This window comes from Primulina eburnea, chromosome 2 (assembly GCF_022965805.1).
Source record: "Primulina eburnea isolate SZY01 chromosome 2, ASM2296580v1, whole genome shotgun sequence".
Lineage (NCBI taxonomy): Eukaryota > Viridiplantae > Streptophyta > Magnoliopsida > Lamiales > Gesneriaceae > Primulina > Primulina eburnea.
This window is the reverse complement of record NC_133102.1, coordinates 43,236,952-43,257,734: the sequence shown is the minus strand read 5'-3', so window position 1 is coordinate 43,257,734 and position 20,783 is coordinate 43,236,952. Positions and strand designations below refer to the sequence as shown.

The 20,783-nt window shown below is 33.8% G+C and overlaps 1 protein-coding gene and 1 pseudogene across 12 annotated transcripts; both read left to right on the top strand.

The window, feature by feature from the left end:
* Window positions 1-130: 130 nt before the first annotated feature.
* LOC140823400 (VIN3-like protein 1) lies at window positions 131-19,177 on the top strand. 12 transcript variants are annotated; one of them, XM_073184729.1, is made up of 6 exons: window positions 6,547-6,673; window positions 6,806-6,840; window positions 16,010-16,636; window positions 17,152-17,465; window positions 17,545-18,763; window positions 18,833-19,177. In XM_073184729.1, exons 3-5 carry the CDS (start codon window positions 16,176-16,178, stop codon window positions 18,732-18,734), a joined length of 1,965 nt encoding a protein of 654 aa, XP_073040830.1. In that variant the 5' UTR covers window positions 6,547-6,673; window positions 6,806-6,840; window positions 16,010-16,175; the 3' UTR covers window positions 18,735-18,763; window positions 18,833-19,177. The 12 variants fall into 12 exon arrangements, with proteins under 12 accessions (XP_073040825.1, XP_073040831.1, XP_073040832.1 ...); XM_073184723.1 differs by adding an exon at window positions 15,290-15,337 and having other exon boundaries at window positions 17,545-19,177; XM_073184724.1 differs by lacking the exons at window positions 6,547-6,673; window positions 6,806-6,840 and adding exons at window positions 131-269; window positions 454-508 and having other exon boundaries at window positions 17,545-19,177.
* Window positions 515-8,217, top strand: LOC140823401 (uncharacterized; annotated as a pseudogene).
* Window positions 19,178-20,783: the final 1,606 nt, after the last annotated feature.

Below are 20,783 nucleotides of genomic sequence, written 5' to 3'. Positions count from 1 at the left end.
ATTAACCTCGTATATTCATGACACACGCAACGCGTGTGCCGCGGTGACTAGTATATATGTGTGTATTGGGTCTGCCTTATATGTTAATTTTTTCTATTGGGCTTTTTGTATTGGGCTTACACAAATCACTTTCATTTTATCATCTTCATCCAACCCCATAGTTCTCACTTCTCAGTCTTTCTCCCTAACCCAGACTTTCGAATTTTAAAGATAATTCTCTATTTTCGTTTCTTTACGTTGTGAACAGGAGCTCTAGGCGTGGGATCAAGGTAAGTATTTAATGGTTAATTTAATTAAATTTTGTTCTTTGTGTGATTGCTGATTTGTGAGAAAAAATCCGTTTCTTGAAGGGGTTTGAATTTTTATTTCTAATTCCTTTGAAGCAGCATTATTATTGCTGCAGATTTTATGATTTTAAGGCTTCTGAATCTCGTTGTTTTGGTATCTCTGCAGGGTTTTAGGGCCTTAGTTTAGAGCTGCAGCAACGGGTCAGCATTTGCCTTCCACGGTGATTTCATGTTTGTTTGGAATTAGTGTGTTTGATGGGTTTTTTGGTTGGATGTATTTTAGCTGATTCTGTCGTTCCTTGGCTGAATTTGTTGTTTTATTCACGTTCTTGGTGTTGTTTTATCTCAAGTTCAAGTATGTGTGGTTTTGTGACGTTCTTTCGGAAAGAACGCCAAATAAGATTTTTTTTTCCAGCTGGGCCTTGTTTATGAATTTTCATTGGACTGTTACTGGTTTCTTGTTATGTTGGCCTCACCCAAAATTTGGTAGATGGAGTCATGGTTGGTGAGGGTGGCATTTACTACATTCAGGAGACAAAGCTTTAACCTTTTAGAAAATTATATACGAAAATATTAAAATTTCAAGTGAGGGGGATTATAACCCCTTCTAGTTTTCCCCTTGTTGGCAGTCATCACAATTATGCATCTGCTGCTATTGAATTTATCATGTTTTCTCTCTTTTAGATGAACTTATGCAGATTGAGGTTTCTGCAATCTACAATGCTTCTTAAGTTACTGTTATGAATTTTAAGAGGAAAATGGTTGATTTGAGAATTGATTCCATCCAGCCTGTCATTACGAGTTTTGACTTGGATTTGTTTGAGCGGCCTTGGTGCTATTGTATTTCTTGTTTCAGTGCCATCTATTCATGCATGCAAAATGTAGCACTGTTCATCCTTCAGTTCAACCTTTTAGGTTTGTGTAAATCTCTACGGGGCAACTCACTTTTCGCGTTGCGACAAGGTATAAATGAAAATATCATCCATGTTTCTGTACCGTTGTGTTTGCTGATCAAGCATGATGTGCTGTTGCTTTTACTTCTTCCATATATATCCAGATTTACCTGATGCTAAAAGCTGTCGTATTGTTTCGCTGAATGGTGAAATTTGGTAAAATATTATGAACAAAGTTTGAAAATATCTATAAGTTCAAACTTGTCTGAATCTGGTGAAGCTCAGCAAAGTTAGTGTATAATTTGTTCTGAATGTTTGAGAATCATAAAGTCATGTTTTTTCTGCGTGAATAAGGGCAAAAGAGAGTTTAATCCTTGATAGCCTTAACATCTTATTATCATTTATTATTAGAATAAGTCTCAATGATAATGCTTACTTTCATGTTAGTTTGTTTAAGGTTAAATTAAAATACTTGGAGAAATAACCCCTGCATATGAATTACTAACATTTGATGTATTTAATGTTTTTTCTATCTTCTTTCTTGACTGTAATGAATGTATCTGATATTGTATTGTGATCTTCTTGAAAGGCTAAGTTGCTTTCAGTTATCACTAATTCATGTTATTATATGTCAGTTTGAGATCTGAATATCATTTCTGTCAATACAAGGGAGGAGGGAGCAAAGATTTTATTTTGATATATATGATAAACATTGTATCCTGTAGGTTGAATACTATTGAATTGATGATGCGTGAGAAATTTAAATTTGCTCTTGCCTCTCTTTTGGCTCACTTGATTGACCTTAAGTTTTGCAGAGGGGCCGTTCATTTGCTTTTCATTTTTTTTTAACAGAAATGGTCATCCCTCCACCTTCAAGGCCAGAAAGGCTAATAAAATTTCTGAAACCATATGTCCTGAGGATGCACTTTACAAACAAATATGTTAACGCTCAAGTTGTTCACACCCCATCTGCAACGGTAGCCTCTGCTGCCAGTACACAAGAGAAGGTCCTGAGGATGAGCATGCAAAAGGCACAAGAAAGCACAAGAGATGTAGCTGCAGCTGCAAAAATTGGAAAGATACTTGGGGAGCGGCTGCTACTTCAGAACATACCTGCTGTTACAGTTTTCTTGAAGAGGGATCAGAAATATCACGGTAAAGTTAAAGCTGTAATTGACTCGTTGAGGGATGCAGGAGTCAAATTGCTATGAACATGTGAGAACTTTAGTTATCTTGCATCTGATGCTACTTTTAAAAAAAACCAAATTGACGTTCATACTTTGTGGTTGTATTTTGTCTCAGACAATGAAACAAGAGTGGAGCAGTCTGAAAGGATAATAACAGTGACGTTTTGATGTCATGCATGACACTATTTTTTTATCAGCACAAAATTTTATATGAAATTGTTTCACAAATCAATTTTATGAGATATTTTTTTAATCTTGGCCCATGAAAAAAAAATATTTATGTCCAAAATGTTATTTTTCACATGTATGAATCATATCAATTTGTCTCACAGACGTATATACGTGAGATCGTCTGAGACAGACTTTTTTTCAAATATTCAAATTATAAATATTTACATAAACTGTTATTAATTTATAAAATAATTACAATGTAAAATAAACAAATAATTAATTTAAGATAAACAAACAACCCTGCTAAAGAAATTATTCTAACTAATTGCAAATAACCCTGCAAAAATATTTTCATATGAACTAATTGTATATACATATATGGCGTGTGTACCTTTGCTGTATTATTATTAAATTCGAAGGTCATTCAAAACTATCTTGGTTTCATGCTATAATTTTTCAAATATGAAGTATACTTCTATTCATTTTCATTTTTACAATTGTTTAGATCAACATATCCTACGAGTACGACCATCATTGTTTCATTAATTTTTGGGACCTTATATATTTAAAATAATGATGATCATTGAATTTGTAGGGAGATCAATACCTATTCTAATATCTCTACGATCCCTTACGAGCTGTGAGCTGCTTACTTAGTGTACTCGTTGCGTGCTGTGGCCAATCTTTCTTTTTGAACAAGCACCGAGATTGTTATCCAATCACCCAAATATGGGAATGGGACCCCAAGGCTTTTTTAAATAAATTCCAACCTTTCGCACATTTTAATGATATAGAGTACATTGTATGTACGAGAGCGAAGCTCTTCTCCTGGGGGCGAAGGCCAAGGCTCTGCCTCGATCTACCACCAAACTCAAATTCTCATCTCAAAACTTATGATATGGATGCTATGTGAATTACAAGTCACCCACTTCCAAACTTATTTAACATCCCACATCCATTTCTTAAATATTAATAACTAATTAATTATATTAATCAATGCATAAAAAACAAATTAGATTTTGATATAATGGAATTTTTTAATACAATATATCATTAATTTTATAAAATATTATAGATAAATCAAAAATTTTAAATATAATACATATGTCACATATGTTTATATATCGTGTCATCAGGGGCGGATCTAGGATTTCGACACTGGGGGGGCCGCTTAGTTTATTTTGCGACGGTTTTCTCAACAACCGTCGCTATATGGCGACGGTTATAAGAAACCGTCGCGGATTTTGCAACGGTTTCCGTCACAACCGTCGCTAAGCCAAAAAAAAAGAAAGAAAGAGAGATCAAGTTTCGAAATCGGGTGGAGCAAACGTTATAATTGGCTTTAGCCACTGAGATACATGGACGTATCATTCATTTTGGAGGGCCATGTATATATATATATATATATATCTGTTTATATATTTAGTTTAAAAAAAATTAATATATACTAAATTTTTTTTAAAAATTTTTTGGGGGGCCACGCCCTACACTAAATCCGCCCCTGCGTGTCATTACTACGTTGTAAAGACTATAACTCCTATTGTAATATCAAATTTTCCTCCAAAATGCCCTTATTTATAATATCATTATTTTTTGCAAAAAAAAAAAATTAAAATTATTTTTGAATAAAAAAAATTAATATAATTTCATACGATAATTTATATTATATAAAATTATTTGTCGAATAAAAGGATGGGTAGATAGATAAAATTAAAGAAAAATGTGTGCTAATAAATAAGTCAATAAAGGTTTACTGTGGGCTATTGGATCTGGGACAATAAAAAATATATGACTCTTTTTAAATTTAATTAAATAAAAGGGATTTTGACTTCTTTAAATCAAAGAAAGGGAGTTGACTGTTGTTAGTTAGGTGAGTTCATTTATTAAGTTAAGTGAGATCATTTATTAGTTCATTAATTAATTAGTTATTTATATTTTATTTTTTTAAAAATATTTTTTTATTGATATCGGCGATTTCATGTTTCATTTATATATTCTTCCCAGCAAAATAATCGATTCAGGTTTAAGTTATTTTTGTGTTCCTGACGTAAAAAATCATTTGAATTAAATGTAATTTGTTTGAATTTAAAGGCTATCGATTTGATTTTACTAATATGTAATGTGTTTGAGTTGAATTTTTAATTTTGGGTCGAGGGGATGGTGAGTGGGTGGAGTGGACAAGATTGTTCTTTAAATTTTAAGTTTGGGTCGAGTGGGTGGTAAATTGTTGGGTCGAGTGGGTCGAGTGGTGGTGTTTGGGGTTTGGTTTAGGGTTTAGGGTTTGGGTCAAGTTTGGGTCGAGTTTGGGTCGAGTGGTAGAGAGATTTTGAATTTTGATCATTTCATAATACATAAGTCATTCTATATATGATTAGAACGTAAATATATATAAAAAATTTATTTGTGTAAACATTTTAATATGAGTTATATATTATAATTTAAGTGTGTTGGTTAAAATTTCATAACAATATTAGACGAATGTATCTCTTATCGGGTTGAATTTATGCTCGACTAAAATTCTTAACAAATTTTTAATTCCAATAAAATTTTTAACAAATTTCATAATAATAGAACCTTAAAAACTCATAACATGTAAGACTCGATTCAAATTAAACTACTCTACCCAAAAATTGAGTATATTGTGTGGCACGACCCACTCAACCTAATTTTGGGTTGAGTGGGTCGTACCACACATATATTGTGTGGCGCCACCCACTCAACACAATTTTGGGTTGAGTGGGTTGCGCCTATATGTGTGGCGCAACCCACTCAACCCAAAATGCAACCCACTCAACACAATTTGGGTTGAGTGGGTTGCGTCTATATGTGTGGGTTGTGTGGCGCAACCCACTCAACCCAAGTGCCACACAATATATATGTGTGGCACGACCCACTCAACCCAAATTGGGTAGAGTGGGTCGAGTCAAAGAGCTATAATTTGTGTGATTAGAAACAATAATCCTAATACAATTCAAATCACAACTTGCTTTCATTTTTTATGATGTTATATAATTGATCAATTCATGAATCATTCTCTAAATATATTTTTTGTATGAGATCGTTATTAGATTGAATGTAGTAAAAAAATTTCACATAAATTAACTAAAAATCAATGTAAAATATCATATAAATGTTTTAATCCAACTATCATATAAATGTTTTAATCCAACGACCATAATTTATCACAAATACAACAACAACAATAATGCCTAGATTCTTCAATCTTCTGATCGTTCAATTGATAGGCATTTTCCCTAAACATGGTATAACTTGCTGTCGCTAAACAGTAAACTTCACATTCACCGCTGCAATGAAAAAACAAACATAAATTATACATTGATATACATTAAACAATAATGAAATAATAATTTTTTAAGAAAATTAACCTGATTTTTTTAGTAAAAAAATTATTTGGCCTAGTTATTGGGTCGTGCTCTTCTTGGGTCAGCACGACCCAAGCACAACCCAATTGGGTTTGGGTCGTGCTCTTGGGGAAGAGCTTTCCCGAGAGCAGCAGCTAAGCTGCTGCTCACGGTCGAGCTCTTCCTCTTCACGAAGAGCTCGACCCAGGGCTCGACCCAAATCTAACTTCGATAACAAATTCAAATTTCAAAATAAATTTCTTATTAATACGTGATTTTCTCGTTGGATTTCTTGCAGATGAATATTTTTTAGACTCATCGTTAATTCTTAGCAAAAAACCAGAACAATGATGCAAGATGGAAGATGGTTTGAGTGTGCAGCAACAGCAGATGAGGAAAAAAAAAATCTTGAGTTGAGATGAGAAAGAGTGGGTCGCGGAAAAAGGATGAGATTATAAATTATTTTTATTTAATTAAATTATAAATTAAATTATATTATATAAAAAAATAAAATAAATATTTAAATATTCTAATCACAAAATTAGTTTTTAAACAAATTTAAAATAAAGGATAAAAAAGTAAAATTACATTCAATCCCTTTTTCTTAATAAATACTTCCCTCACTCCCGTTTTCCTCATTTTCCCGTTGGATCTGGTCTTCACATGAACAGTCAGAATCGCTCTCTGTCTTCTCCGAATCTTTGCGCTCTGATTCTATTGATCTCAATTTTTAAGCCCTAAAGAGATTCCGACGCCACCCGTCAGCCGCGGCGGTATTATTTTTATTTAATTTTCTTGAAGGGGTATGGATTTTATTTTCTAATTCTTTTGAAGCAGCATTATTATTGCTGCAGATTTCATGATTTTAAGGCTTCTGAATCTCGTTGTTTTGGCTGTCTCTGTAGGGTTTTAGGGCCTTAGTTTAGAGCTGCAGCAACGGGTAAGCATTTGTCTTCCACGGTGATTTTCTTGTTTGTTTGGAATTAGTGTGTTTGATGGGTTTTTTGTTTGGATGTATTTTAGCTGATTCTGTCGTTCCTTGGCTGAATTTGTTGTTTTATTCACGTTCTTGGTGCTGTTTTATCTCAAGTATGTGTGGTTTTGTGCCGTTCTTTACAGAAGAACACCAAATAAGATTTTTTTCCGGCCGGGCTTGTTTATGAATTTTCATTGGACTGTTACCGGTTTCTTGTTATGATGGCCTCACCCAAAATTTGGTAGATGGAGTCATGGTTGGTGAGGGTGGCATTTACTACATTCTGGAGACAAAGCTTTAACCTTTTAGAAAATTATATATGAAAATATTAAATTTTCAAGTGAGGGGGATTATACAGAGAGTTTAATCCTTGATAGCCTTAACATCTTATTATCATTTATTATTAGAACAAGTCTCGTTGATAATGCTTACTTTCACGTTAGTTTGTTTAAGGTTAAATTAAATACTTGGAGAAATAACCCCCGCATATGAATTACTAACATGTCATGTATTTAATGTTTTTTCTATCTTCTTTCTTGGCTGTAATGAATGTATCTGATATTATATTGTAATCTTATTGAAAGGCTAAGTTGCTTTCAGTTATCACTAATTCTTGTTATTATATGTCAGTTTGAGATCTGAATATCATTTCTGTCAACACAAGGGAGGAGGGAGCAAAGATTTTATATTGATATATATGATAAACATTGTATCCTATAGGTTGAATACTAGTGAATTGATTATGCATGAGAAATTTAGATTTGCTATTACCTCTCTTTTGGCTCACTTGATTGACCTTAAGTTTTGCAGAGGGCCCGTTCATTTGCTTTCCATTTTATTTTTTCTAACAGAAATGGTCATCCCTCCACCTTCAAGGCCAGAAAGGCTAACAAAATTTCTGAAACCATATGTCCTGAGGATGCACTTTACAAACAAATATGTTAACGCTCAAGTTGTTCACACCCCATCTGCAACGGTAGCTTCTGCTGCCAGTAGTGCCCAGTACACAAGAGAAGGTCCTGAGGATGAGCATGGAAAAGGCACAAGAAAGCACAACAGACGTAGCTGCAGCTGCAAAAATTGGAAAGATACTTGGGGAGCGGCTGCTACTTCAGAACATACCCGCTGTTACAGTTTTCTTGAAGAAGGATCAGAAATATCACGGTAAAGTTAAAGCTGTAATTGACTCGTTAAGGGATACAGGAGTCAAATTGCTATGAACATGTGAGAACTTAAGTTATCTTGCATCTGATGCTACTTTAAAAAACAAAAACAAATTGAAGTTCATACTTTGTGGTTGTATTTGGTCTCAGACAATGAAACGAGAGTGGATCACTCTGATATGGTGTTTGTTTAAGACTTTAAGTAGGGATGTAAATGAGCCGAGCTGTTCGCGAGTTTTTCGGATCTCGGCTCGTTAAAAAGCTCGTTCGGGCTCGTTCGTTAAGCTTATCGAGCCAAGCCTTATTTTGGGCTCGACAATTTTGTTGAGTCGAGCTTAAGATTAATGATGTTCGGCTCGTTAGCTCGTGAACATGTTCGATAATAGGTTCGTGAGCTCAAAATTGAGCTCGGCTCGTTTAGTTGGCTCGTGAGCTCGAGTTCGAGCTCGGCTCGTTTAGCTGGCTCGTGAGCTCGAGCTCGGCTCGTTTAAGTGGTTGATGGGCGAAAAAAACGGAAATATCAGCGACGGTTTTTAATAAACCGTCGCTATATAGCGACGGTCTGCATTAAAACCGTCGCATATTAAATTTAGCGACGGTTTATTAAAACCCGTCGCTATTATAGCGACGGTTTACATCAAACAGTCGCTATAATAGCGACTGTTATGAATAAACCGTCGCCGATTAATATAAGCGACGGTTTTAGCAAACCATCGCTGATGGCAACGGTTTTGGGGTTTAGGGTTTAGGGTTTTAGCAAACTGTCTATAAATTATCGCATTTAGAGTCGTTTGCAACATTTGCACTTAGTCATCCTGAGTGTTTATTAAATAGATATATCCGTTGTCCTTACAATCGAAAAAAATGTCAGAACAAACCATATTTAGACGAAATTACAAACCATTTGTGTTTCCTAATAAAAAGTACAAAATTGTTGATGTCAATCGAAAAAAGAGTCTTGGATACTACGAACCATTTGTGTTTCCTACGCAAGCCTCGCAAGTTGTGTATTTGACTTATCCAACAACGAAGAGAGCAGAATCAGATTGGATGCATGTGAGTACTCTACGTAGGCGAGCTTATGTCACTGATGTTGAGCAAAATACTGAGCATAATCAAATTGATGCGAACGATGCATTTCAAAACAACGAAAGTGGACCTCATGACATCTCAACTCAATTTCTTTTATCGTCTCAAAATCTAGTCGATGTTAATGTTATGTACGACAACGAAATTGATTTGAACTGAAAGTGAAATAGAAGATGTTCAATATTCGAGCGACGATGTTCGTGACATTTATTGAATTGTACTTTGGAAAAAATATATATTTCATTAATTATAAATGTTAATGTTTTACAATTATTGAATTTATTTTAGCGAGCACGACATGGCAGAGATCCAACGTCATGGGAGCTATACGTTCACACACATCGACATGCAGATGGATCTTTCGTTGACACGCGATCCCGCCTGCTCCACGTAAGTTTATTAAATTTCGTTATTCTCATCAACGTTACATTAAGAAAATTCCATTTGATTCATTTTAAATCAACATCACAGGAGGAGATGTAGCGCTACATGGCTGATTCATTTTGTATGAAACACTTATATTATTATTTGCAGATTAATAATATGATTACATTTCTCAAATTTTGTTAATTTTTTTTCGATTATACAGCACAATATATTTTTATTTCAGATTTAAATAATTATAACATTTAAAAAAAACATTTAGCGGTTGTTTTTGTTCAAACCGTCGCGACATTAGCGACGGGTTTCATTTAGCGGCGGTTTTTGTTCAAACCGTCGCGACATTAGCGACAGGTTTGACATACTGTCGCTATAATAGCGACGGTCTAAAATAACCGTCGTTTTTTGGCTACGATGTCTGTAACTAACGCTATTTGCGACAGTTGTAGAAAAACGTCGCCGATCAGATCGGCGACGGTTATAACGACAGTGGTTTAAGAAAAACGTCGCCGATCCAGATCGGCGACGTTTTTGTAAATACCCGGCGCTATTAGCGACGTTTGTGTCAATACCCGTCGCTATTAGCGACGCTTTTAATCAAAACCCGTCGCTATTGGCGAACCCGAGCCAGGCTCATTAAACAAGATAAACGAGCCATTAACGAGCCGAGCTCGAGCCGAGCCCGAGCTTCATAAATTCCGAACGAGCCGAGCCCGGGCTTCAAACCCGAGTCTCGTAACAAGCTCGAGCTGAGCTCGAGCCGAGAAAATAATGAAACGAGCCGAGCTCGAGCCAGCTACTGCTCGGCTCGGCTCATTACATCCCTAACTTTAAGTTGTAGTTTTTGTGCGTATCATTGTTTTGGAAGTCCAGCTTGATTTGGTGTTGTAACAATGCTTTAAAATCTAATTTGGGACCGGAACCACATGGTGGAGAAACTTGGACATTCGATAAAGTCTAACTGTATTGAATTCGGCTAGTGCCATATTGATCTGGATCGGATCGGGTTGAATTTTCAGGAGTGTCATATGTGTATGATGGTATTACAAGTTGATTGATTTATTAGTTGAAGTTTTGTATAAATATTTCACAAATTTCTTTTACAAATATTTACGATATCACTGTGATGTCCGAAGCCGAAGAGGACGGGGGGTGATTGCCGGTGTCATTAGTTGTATGGACAATGAGCGGCTTTTTGCAGGCTTCTAGGTGAAGGGAACATGAATGAACCGATCCACACGGGAATGAGAGGGATTCCGAGACTGTTCAATGTAATGGACTGTATAGTTGAAGAGTGCTTAAAAAATTTGATTGGTACTACTCATATCACGAATGTGCATCTTTTTTTCGTTAGTTCATCACATAAGAACTCTAAAGTTAAGCGTGCTTGATTTGGGGTAATTTTGGGATGGGTGACTTCCTGGGAAGTTTCCTAGGGTGTGTGTGAGTGAGGACATAAGCACGCTGGAAAGACTCGTCTTGATATAGTGAGGACAGTCGTCGAATCTGGGACGTTACAATCACACATATAAAAATTCTAATAATGAAAAGGAAGAAAATTATTTCTAAAAATTATTGTTTTTTATACAAAATTGTATAGCCTACTTCTGCTTATACAAACAAAAGAGGAAATTTCAATATTGGTCACATAAATTAGAATATTATGATTTGTGGTTCTACACGTAGTCGAAGTTTGTTTTGTGATTTTTTTTTCTTTTGGAATATTAGTTCATTGACTTGACGGTGGATATTAATGATATGACGTCGGAAATAATTGATACATCCAATCACCGAATTTATGATTTTGTTCGGTAATATGTATTATAGTCTTGTAGATGCTACATTTTTTTTCTTTTATTTATGATATTAAGCAAAAATGTTCGTAGAATCATATGTCAATTATGGATGGAGAATAATTGGGTAGATGAGATCCTACTTATGTGGGCACTATCCTCGGTAAGATTTTGTCACACATACATTTTCAAAAAAAAAGTGGGTCATATATATTCATGGACAAATCTTGGCTATCCATTCTATCATGAGAGTAGATCCCACATGGGTATGATGAAATAAACCGAATAATTGTGTACGTGTGAATAATGAATGGCATGTCCATCTCAGGCTTCGGTTTAGTTATTGGGGTTCTTGGCAGGATAACAGTGGCGTTTTGATGTCATGCATGAAAATATTTTTTTACTGACACAAAATTTTACATTGAATCGTTTCACGAATCAATTTTACGAGATATTTTTTTAATCTTAATCCATGGAAAAAATATTTTTATATCAAAAATATTATTTTTCAATACATGCATGAATCATATTAATGTGGCTCACAGACATATATATGTGAGATTGTTTGAGACATACTTTTTTTTTCAAATATTCAAATTATAAATATTTACATAAACTGATGTTTTTTATAAAATAATTACAATGTAAAATAAACAAATAATTAATTTAACATAAACAAACGACCCTCTCAAGAAATTATTCTAACTAATTGCAAATAACCCTATAAAAATATTTTCATATGAACTAATTATACATGCATATATGGCATGTGTACCTTTGGCTCCATTTGGTATGTGTGATGGGATAAATAAATGATTAGTAATTAGGGTAGAGTAGATGCTACCTGTGGGAGCAGTGTCCTCACAGGATCTCAGCCATTGATTTTACATGGTGATTAAATCTGGGCCTTTGATCACTTCATGGGGTGTATATGTGTTTAAATCTAGACCTTTGATCACCTCATGGGGGCAGTGCCTCACAAGGTAGGGTGAAATAAACCAGTAATTAGAGTGGTTAAAAAATGAGATATATGAATTTTTAATAATATGATGAGATAAACAACATGATGTTTGGTATAATTTTAAAATGATGGATTAATTTTATTAATTTTATTGTAATGACCAAAATACCTCAAGTTTTAATTAAATATATATTCTTAAAATAATTGGATAGATAATTAAATATTTATAATTATAATTTACATTTATTAAAATAAATTTAAATATATTTATTAGAAATAAATTTGTAAATATGCATTTATTTTAATAATTAAAATAACAATAAAATTTTGAATGTTACCTTTAAATAAAATTTAATAATAGTTATAATATTATTATTTTTTTAAAATAATTATAAATATTTTTAAATAATTTGATAAATAATTAAATATTTATGATTATAATTTACATTGATTAAAATTAATTTAAATATATTTAATAGAAATATATTTGTAAATATATATTTAATTAATAATTAAAATAGTAATAATATTTTTAATATTAATTTTATTCTTATATTTATTAGAAATATATTTGTAGATTTCATATTTTTAATAATTGGCAAAAAATATTTGACATGATGTAAAATGATTTGATTTGATAAAAAATATTTGACATGATATAAAAATACAATTTGATGAGTGTGGATAGCATATCTCACTTGTTTTATTAGATTAATAATCAAATAATTATCTATAAAATTGGGTCTTAAACCGGGCTAAAGTGATTAGTAAAGTATCTTAAAATTTTAACCAAACATTGGATAAATACTCGATTATTTATCTAATCTTGTTTAATCCATCTAACCAAACATACCCTTGTTATATTATTATTAGATTCGAAGGTCATTCAAAAATTATCTCGGTTGCATGCTATAATTTTTCAAATATGAAGTATATTTCTTTTCATTTTTATTTTTACAATGGTGTAGATCAACATACCCTACGAGTACGACCATAATTGTTTCATTAATTTTTGGACCTTATATATTTAAAATAATGATGATCATTGAATCTACTGGGAGATCAATACATATTCTAATATCTCTACGATCCTTTACAACTTTGTAAATGAGTTCTAGATGTATTCTTTAAAGCATCAAAACTACGTGCATCATTGACCGTCCTCAAAAAAGTTATCTCGTGACGATGAACGAAGTGAAGAGTACAGTGTCTTTCTTACGAGCTACGAGCTGCTTACTTAGTGTACCTGCAATATTTCCTTTTGGACAAGTACCGAGATTGTTATCCGATCACCTAAAATATGGAAATGGGGTCCCAAACCCTTCTAAATAAATTTCAACATTTCACTCATTTTAGTAATATATAGAGTACTTTGTATGTATGAGAGCGAAGCTCCTCCCCTGTGGACGAGGCCAAGGCTCTGCCTAGATCCACCACCAAACTCAAATTCTCATCTCAAAACTTATGATATTGATGCTATGTGAATTACAAGTGACCCACTTCCAAACTTATTTAACATCCCACATCCATTTCTTAAATATTAATAACTAATTAATCGATTAATTACATTAATCAATACATCGAAAAACCAATTAGTTCTTGATCAAATGGAAATTTTTAATACAATATATCATTAATTTTATATAATATTATAGATAAATCAAAGAATTTTAAATATAATAATATTATAGATAAATCAAAGAATTTTAAATATAATACATATGTAATATATTTTTATATATATCGTATCATTACTATGTTGTAAAGATTATAATTCCTGTGTAATGTCAAATTTTCCCCCAAAATACCCTTATTTATGATATCATTATTTTTCGAAAAAAAATTAAAAAAATGTGAAAATTATTTTTGAATAAAAAAGTAATATAATTTCACACGATGATTTATATTATATAAAATTATTATTTTATTATGTATTTAAATTATTTGTCGAATAAAAGGATGGGTAGATAGATCAAATTAAAGAAAAATGTGTGCTAATAAATAAGTCAATAAAGGTTTACTTTGGGCTATTGGATCTGGTCTTCACATGTATAGTCAGAATCGCTCTCTGTCTTCTCCGAATCTTTGCGCTCTGATTCTATTTACCTCAATTTTTAAGCCCTAAAGAGACTCCGACGCCACCGCCAGCCGCGGCGGTATGATTTTTATTTATTTTTCTTGAAGGGGTATGGATTTTGTTTTATAATTCATTAGAAGCAGCATTATTATTGCTGCAGATTTCATGATTTTAAGGCTTCTGAATCTCGTTGTTTTGGGTGTCTCTGCAGGGTTTTAGGGCCTTAGTTTAGAGCTGCAGCAACGGCTAAGCATTTGTCTTCCACGGTGATTTTCTTGTTTGTTTGGAATTAGTGTGTTTGATGGGTTTTTTGTTTGGATGTATTTTAGCCGATTCTGTCGTTCCTTGGCTGAATTTGTTGTTTTATTCACGTTCTTGGTGCTGTTTTATCTCAAGTATGTGTGGTTTTGTGACGTTCAGAAGAACACCAAATAAGATTTTTTTCCAGCTGGGCTTGTTTATGAATTTTCATTGGACTGTTACTGGTTTCTTGTTATGTTGGCCTCACCCAAAATTTGGTAGATGGAGTCATGGTTGGTGAGGGTGGCATTTACTACATTCTGGAGACAAAGCTTTAACCTTTTAGAAAATTATATACGAAAATATTAAAATTTCAAGTGAGGGGGATTATAACCACCCCTTCTAGTTTTCCCCTTGTTGGCAGTCATCACAATTATGCATCTGCTGCTATTGAATTTATCATGTTTTCTCTCTTTTAGATGAACTTATGCAGATGGAGGTTTCTGCAATCTACAATGCTTCTTAAGTTACTGTTTTGATTTTTAAGAGGAAAATGGTTGATTTGAGAATTGATTCCATCCAACCTGTCATTACGAGTTTCGACTTGGATTTGTTTGAGAGGCCTTAGTGCTATTGTATTCTTGTTTCAGTGACATCTACTCATGCATGCAAAATGTAGCACTGTTCATCCTTCATTTCAACCTTTTAGGTTTGTGTGAATCTCTATAGTGCAACTCACTTTTCAGGTTGCGACAAGGTATAAATGAAAATATCATCCATGTTTCTGTACTGTTGTGTTTGCTGATTAAGCATGATGTGCTGTTGCTTTTACTTCTTTCATATATATCCAGATTTACCTGATGCTAAAAGATGTTGTATTGTTTGGCTGAATAATGAAATTTGGTAAAATATTATGAACAACGTTTGAAATATTCATAAGTTCAAACTTGTCTGAATCTGGTGAAGCTCAGCAAAGTTAGTGTACTAATTTGTGCTGAATTTTAATTTTTTTGAATAATTTGTTCTGAATGTTTGAGAAGCATAAAGTCATGTTTTTTCTGCGTGAATAAGGGCAACGGAGAGTTTAATCCTTGATAGCCTTAACATTCTATTATCATTTATTATTAGAACAAGTCTCGATGATAATGCTTACTTTCATGTTGGTTTATTTAAGGTTAAATTAAAGTACTTGGAGAAATAATCCCTGCATATGACTTACTAACATGTGATGTATTTAATGTTTTTTCTATCTTCTTTCTTGGCTGTAATGAATGTATCTGATATTTTATTGTGATCTTCTTGAAAGGCTAAGTTGCTTTCAGTTATCATTAATTCATGTTATTATGTGTCCATTTGAGATCTGAGTCCTACCATAATGCCAGTGGCATTGATGCAATCTTATTCAAGTTGAAATGCAATTTCAATCCAGATTTTTACGCTCAAGAGTTTCAGCTGAAATGCAAAGTTGACGGGGAAACTTGATCTGCGAAATGATGCTTCAAGAATTTAAGAGCAGGTGTGAGAATAGATCAAAGGGAAGGACATTTCGGATTTGTTTAATGGATTAAAGGAGCATTCTGCTTCATAAGTGCATAATGGCCGAACAGCTTTCCAAGGCATGTAAGAAAACAACTAAGCCTCATGACATCAAACGAGCATCTTCAAGTCCTAAAGATCAGCAACAGCCCAGGAAACAGCAGCGGAAGTGGGAAAACCCTGTTCGAATTTTGCCGAGTCCAGAACCATGTGTTGATTTCAAAATTTCTAATTCATGGATCTGTAAAAATTCTGCATGTCGAGCCACTCTATCAATGGATGACACATTTTGCAGGAGGTGCTCTTGCTGCATTTGTCATTTATTTGATGACAACAAGGATCCAAGTCTTTGGTTGGAATGCACATCTGAATCTGGTGTGGGAGACTCTTGTGGCTTGTCTTGCCACATTGAGTGTGCCTTCCAACGTAGTAAGGTGGGGGTCGTCGATCTTGGACCATTGATGCAGTTGGATGGAAGCTACTGCTGTGCTAATTGTGGCAAAGTTTCTGGGATACTTGGGTAAGCTGTTTTATGTTGGCTGCTCTCAATTAATTTCCTTCTTTTGGCTCCTAGTTGGTAAAATCTTGTTCACTGTGTCAATTTGTTCGCTGCAGTTTGTGACCTGGGAGATTAGTTTAACTTCTTCCCCCGAAGACCATATTTGAAAAAGTATCGCCATCTCCAATTATTTCATCTTCTTTTTATAAGCTCCCTCACCTCTGAGAAGCTAGGTGATAAGCCTAAGAATGTAATTTAGTTTATTGTAAAAACTAGACATTTTTTTAGGTCAGTTAGGTTTCTAAACAAGCTTGACATATAATAGGTGTCCCCAGGCTTGCTTTGTCATGTTACAAAATTTTGCTTTAAGCACTTATTTGGTCTGAAAGTTGAGCGGCTTGTTTGTTTGATTTCCTTAAGCAGTACTTGCACACAGTTGCATTTTGTATTCAGAGACCAAGTATATGCATCAAGTCCTTTCTTTTCTTTGATCTCATAAATGTTGGGACTTTTTAATTTGTGGTCTACTTTGTCAGATGCTGGAAGAAGCAGTTAAGTGTTGCTAAGGATGCTCGCCGTGTGGATGCCCTATGTTATAGGATATTCCTAAGTTTCAGGCTCTTGGATGGGACTTCCAGATTCTGTGAACTGCATGAAATTGTTAAGGAAGCCAAAGCCAAGTTAGAAGCAGATGTGGGTCCAGTTGATGGAGTTTCAGCCAAGATGGCTCGAGGAATTGTGAGTAGACTCTCTGTGGCGGCTGATGTTCAGAATCTATGCTCTCTTGCAGTTGATAAAGCTGACGAATGGATGTCTTCAAAGTCTACCACCTCAGCACTCAATTCTATTGGTAAATCTGTGATCCTTTTTGGTGAAATAATGAGAAAATTACATTGTCGCAATTGTTTAACTATTTCTTCCCCTGGCAGAGGGTTCACTTCCTGCAGCTTGCAAGTTCCTATTTGAAGAAGTGACTTCTTCTTCTGCTGTGGTTCTATTGATTGAATTTTCTACTGGACCAAATGATGATATTAAGGGCTACAAACTCTGGTATTGCAAGACGAGAGAAGAGACATACTCCAAAGACCCTCTCTGTGTCTTTCCAAGAGATCAGAGAAGGATTTGGGTATCCAGTCTGCAGCCTTGCACGGAGTACTCCTTCAGGATAGTATCTTATACAGATACTAGGGACATTGGCCACTCTGAAGCGAAGTGTTTCACGAAGAGTGTTGAAATAATTCACAGAAACTCTACTTCTGTTTCAGGAAGTCCTGAAAAGGAGAATTCACACAATATAGGTAGCTCTAGTTCCAGGCAAGAGCATAGAAATGGACCAGACATTGAATCAGACTCTGGTTTCAAGGTTCGAGACCTAGGGAAAATCTTAAGGCTTGCATGGGCTCAAGAACAAGGGTATTTTGAGTCATTCCGTAAAATTGATATTGAGAAATGCTTTAGTGGTTGTGATGCTGTTAAACCAGAAACTCCACAGGAAAAAAGGTTGACGCCTATTCCTCGTGAACTTGACTTGAATGTTTCAGTTCCTGATCTGAATCTGGAGTTTACCCCTCCAGTTGAGTCATCTAGAGATGCAGATGATGGATGCACTATAGGGCAACCAGTTGAGGTGGATAATTACACCTTTTCTCATGACCTACAAAGAAATGGCATCGCAAGGTCGCATGGCAGTGATGTCCCTCATAATTGGAATCATGAAAAACATGGGGAGGTACCAGCTGTCGACTCTCAGGTAACTGCCTCAAAGAAGAAGAGACGTAGCACCAATGGAGAGTTGCAGGATTCTGATAGCACTCTGACAAACGGATCTCCATTCCAAGTCCAAAATGACTCAGGATGCTTGGACGAGAATTTTGAATATTGTGTCAAGATCATACGTTGGCTGGAATGTGAGGGTCACATTAAACATGATTTTAGACTAAAGCTACTGACATGGTTCAGTCTTAGATCAACTGAGCAGGAGCGCAGAGTGGTCAACACTTTCATTCAAACATTAATTGATGATCCAAATAGTTTGGCTGGGCAATTGGTGGATTCATTTTCAGAAATTGTATCAAGCAAGGGGTCACAAAATGGTTTCTGTAACGAGTTTTGGCATTAGAGCTATGGGCTTCTTGAAATACAATACGGGTATTAAACTCAAGTATTATCATTCCCGTGATAAGTTATTGCTGATCATATTGCTGCTTCTTTTTACAGGCACCTGCTCCTAAATTTCTTCTAGTGATTCATTTGTTAAGTTGACAAACTCCCAAACTAGCAGATCTGATTTCCTCTTCATGAAGATAGCTCTTGATTTTCCTCACAAGGTCAGCCCATTGTTTAAGACAAGTCTCACTCATTGTGGGATGCATTCTCATTCTTAAGAGACTCTTGATTACATTTTTTTAGAAGTTAAATGTGAAGTTGGAATTTATTCAAGTAGGAGATGGGGGTGGATGCTAGGATTGACTTATATACATTTGATGTTCCATAGTTTCTATTTAACTTCTATTGCTATTGAATCAAGACTTTTGCTCTTCTTTTGGTTGAATTTTTCGTCGATGCAACAGTCCTGTATGTGAAATGATGAAACCAATGTGCTGGGCAACAGTCTTGTTTTTGTCATCACATCATGCATTCTATTTCGAGAATGCAAAACCATGGAAATTAGCTCATAAGAGGTGGGTCTGCCAGGGAAATCCCTTCTTTCGATTTGGCAAAAACAAGAAAAGAGTGGTCAACCTTAGGATGATCACGAAAACAGTGGAAAAAAGAGTGAACTTTTTTTAAGATATATTTTGAATCTAATTTTTAATTTTTTTTTCTTTTTTTACAAGAGTTAACTCTTAAATTTAAATATTAAATGTTTGATAGTATATGCTTTTTCCATCCTAATGCATGTGTTTGTTTTTTCACACAAATAAATAATTGGAAAATCAAAATTTGCAAATAATTTTTTTTCTTTCATCTTTATTTAATTTATTAAAAAATAGTTGCACGGTGCGAGAACCGAAAAAGAAAATGAAGTCGATATGATTATGATTTGTTGAGTAATTTTTAAGCAAAATAACTTTAAAAATGCCGAAATAAAACCTGAATGGTAAAAAAAATCACTAAGATTAATTCATTTATTCATTAATTTTGTATGCGCGTGAATTCTTTAATATTTATTGATTTAATAAAAATAAACCCAGATTTATTGGCCTAAGAAACCCAGATTTATTGGCCCATTTTCGGTGTTAAATTATTTTTTATAATAAACTAAAAAGTATAAAATTTAGGTTGTTTTTAGAATAAATATTTTTTGGAATGCTTTTTTTAAAATTCTTTTTCACATGTATGGTATTTTATATATGGCAAAAACTTGTGTGAGACGGTCTCACGGGTCATATTCGTGAGACGGATCTCTTATTTGGGTCACCCATGAAAAAGTATTACTTTTTATGCTAAGAGTATTACTTTTTATTGTGAATATGGGTAGGGTTGATCCGTCTCACGGATTATGATCCGTGAGACGGTCTCACATGAGACTCACTCTTTATATATTTCTTTTATTTTAGATTGGAGGTCGTCGGAGGTGATATGATCATTTCAATTATATAGATTATATTTTATTTTTAGTGTATCTCAAATATATAAACAATATCCATATTTAAAAACGATGTTTCTATTATTTTTTGAATATATTTTTATTTAATTTAACGTCTTGCAGTTAAATAACTATTAGAAATATGGTAAATCATTTATATAAGCAATAGTTAAATAAGAGTAAAATTATAAAGTATTTTGTAAAATTGATATTTCAATCAATTTTTTAAATATGAGATGAAGCAAAAATATATAATTGGGACTAGGTAGTCAAATGCACTAGCTATCCGTGCAAGTGATTATTCACGTATATATAATTTTCAATATAAATACTTTATGATTCTCTCTTATAAGTTAATTTTATAATACGGATCTTCTATTCGACCCGATTCATATCTATCATATAAAATATATTTTCGGCAGTGGATTGGTCTGTTTGAATATTCGTATCACAAAATTGACTAATAAGATGATCTTACAAGAATCTTTGTGCAAAAATATATTTCACACTGCATGTATAGACCGAGTCGATCCAGTATTCAATTTAGTTATTTTTTATTCAATTAAATTAAGACAAAAA